A 2,500-nucleotide genomic window follows, 5' to 3' on the forward strand; every position below is an offset into this window, starting at 1 on the left:
TAAAAGGTTAGGGATTAGGGGTTAGTGTTTAAAGGTTAGGGGATAGTGTTTAAAGGTTAGGGATTAGGGATTAGGGGTTAGTGTTAAAAGGTTAGGGATTAGGGGTTAGTGTTTAAAGGTTAGGGGTTAGTGTTTAAAGGTTAGGGATTAGGGGTTAGGGGTTAGTGTTTAAAGGTTAGGGATTAGGGGTTAGGGGTTAGTGTTTAAAGGTTAGGGATTAGGGGTTAGTGTTAAAAGGTTAGGGGTTAGTGTTTAAAGGTTAGGGGTTAGTGTTTAAAGGTTAGGGATTAGGGGTTAGTGTTAAAAGGTTAGGGGTTAGTGTTTAAAGATTAGGGGTTAGTGTTTGAAGGTTAGGGATTAGGGGTGGGGAAGATAGAGAGAGAGGAAGAGAGAGAGGAGAGGAGGGGAAGAGGAGGGGGAGAGAGAGAGGAGGGGGAGAGAGAGAGGAGGTGGAGAGAGAGAGGAGAGGAGGGGGAGAGAGAGGAGGTGGAGAGAGAGAAAGGAGGTGGAGAGAGAGAGGAGGTGGAGAGAGAGGAAAGGAGGGGGAGAGAGAGGAGGTGGAGAGAGATAGAGAGGAGGTGGAGAGAGAGAGAGAGAGAGAGAGAGGAGGGGGAGAGAGAGGAGAGAAGACAGCAGACTCACTTGGCTGCAGATTTAACAACATCAGTAAGCTGGTCTCGGACCCTGGAGGACAGAGAGAGAGAGAGAGAGAGAGAGAGAGAGAGAGAGAGAGAGAGAGAGAGAAAATGAGTTTTTGACCGAACTGCAGGCAGGGGGCATCATCATTTCATCTCTCCAAGACATGACATGGGAGTCTCAGGTAAAAAAAAACACACACACACACACACACACCCACGCACACCCACATGCATGCACACACACACACACCCACGCACACATACATTCAGTAATGTACATTCCTCAGTTAGATCCCATGCCTGGGGCAGACACATCCATCAATGGAAACCCAAAGAACCCACTGTTCCCCTCTCTCTCTCACACACACACACGTTAACATGCATCAGATGCGCTTCAGGCACCACCTTTTCACCTCTGCAGGAGACTGGTGCCTATACTGATGCATATAAAATCTACTTAAAAAAAAAACCATTGGTCAAGTATTGAGTATAAAGCAATTAAGATAGTAGCCTATACAAAAAGTACTTCATACTATCATAAAAATTTGTTAAAACGAATAGCATTTTGCAACTTGACAAAACACTGGATTATCGTAGACACAGGAGAAAACGTGTACATCCATTGGCCCGTGGGGAGATCACATGCCAGTTGCCTCTCCCTTTAGTGCTATGACTCTGTTGATGACTTTGTCCAGATGGTTTATGTATTTATTGCAACGTTCGGCTGTGAGTTTGTTTCGCCAAAAAAAACTCTATTGCAGATATCAATGCGTCTTTGTTCATGGGTTTGGCCTCACAGCAGAGGCTTAGACAACTATGACCCACGTTTTGGTTTCGTATATTAATTTGCCCTACTTATTGACTGCAATGTAGTCAATTGACTGCTTGACAGGTTATTTTTATTTTTCTGTACAATAAACAAATACATCTGCCTTTAGGCCAATAAATATCAGGTCCTATGCTTCTTTTGTGGATACATATACTAGTGTGTGTGTGTGTGTGTGTGTGTGTGTGTGTGTGTGTGTGTGTGTGTGTGTGTGAGTAATGCAGGGTTCTTTCCTCGCATCTGCTGTCTCTCCACGAACGAAGAGTTTGTTCTCTTTTGACTAGCGCTGCACGGTGCACCAATACTACAAAAGTATCTCAATACCCTGAAATTACAAACGTCACAATACCTCATTTTATTAGTATCAATATACTTTTAAGAATGACAGTGTTGTTTTGCAATAAGATACGTTTTTCAAGTCAGTGTGCCCAAAGCATGCTTCTAGTGCTTCCCATATCCTATGTGTCTTTTTACACACACACACACACACACACACACACACACACACACACACACACACACACACGCGCACACACACACACACACACGCGCGCACACGCACGCATACGCACACGCACACGCACACGCACACACACACACAGCTTTCAACCTGCAGCTGTCATGAGGTACGTACAGTGAGACATGGCTGCTAGTTTAAAGCGTAAATTTCGCCAAAATGCATCCTAGGGTGTTTTTGTGAATGTAAATAATTAAAAATAATAGACGTAGTGTGACGTAGCATTTCCATGACGGCAGAATCACTGGATCTAAACAAACTTTTGAAGTGGTATAAATAGCATTAAATGTAGACATGTGGCATCATTTCTAGCTAATAAAAATAAATATATCCATTTAAACGTGCTTTACCTGCTAGGCAGCAGCTTAGCCACATAACACGGATTCCCTGGCAGGTGTAATAGAAAGAAACAAAACTCCAGTGGATATTTCACGTATTCTCAAAGACTGGCTGCTGTTAAGAGTGACTATTTTTGCCAAAAAAATAAAGCCAAAACACGTCCGTGAATTTAAGGATTTT

General features: G+C 43.2%; 1 protein-coding gene across 1 annotated transcript in view; it reads right to left on the reverse strand.

Annotated features, from left to right (window-relative positions):
• focad (focadhesin) overlaps window positions 1-2,500 on the reverse strand; it is a 100,292-nt gene that overhangs the window by 32,616 nt on the left and 65,176 nt on the right. The window contains exon 21 of the mRNA XM_076289557.1: window positions 643-684. Within this exon, the coding sequence (XP_076145672.1) occupies window positions 643-684 (42 nt within the window). The remainder of the gene's footprint in view (window positions 1-642; window positions 685-2,500) is intronic.

The sequence above is a fragment of the Alosa pseudoharengus genome, unplaced genomic scaffold, assembly GCF_046254945.1.
Source record: "Alosa pseudoharengus isolate Yale_2024_CS ecotype anadromous, Long Island Sound unplaced genomic scaffold, YU_APseudo_1.1 YU_APseudo_1.1_scf_17, whole genome shotgun sequence".
In the NCBI taxonomy this organism is placed as follows: Eukaryota; Metazoa; Chordata; class Actinopteri; order Clupeiformes; family Clupeidae; genus Alosa; species Alosa pseudoharengus.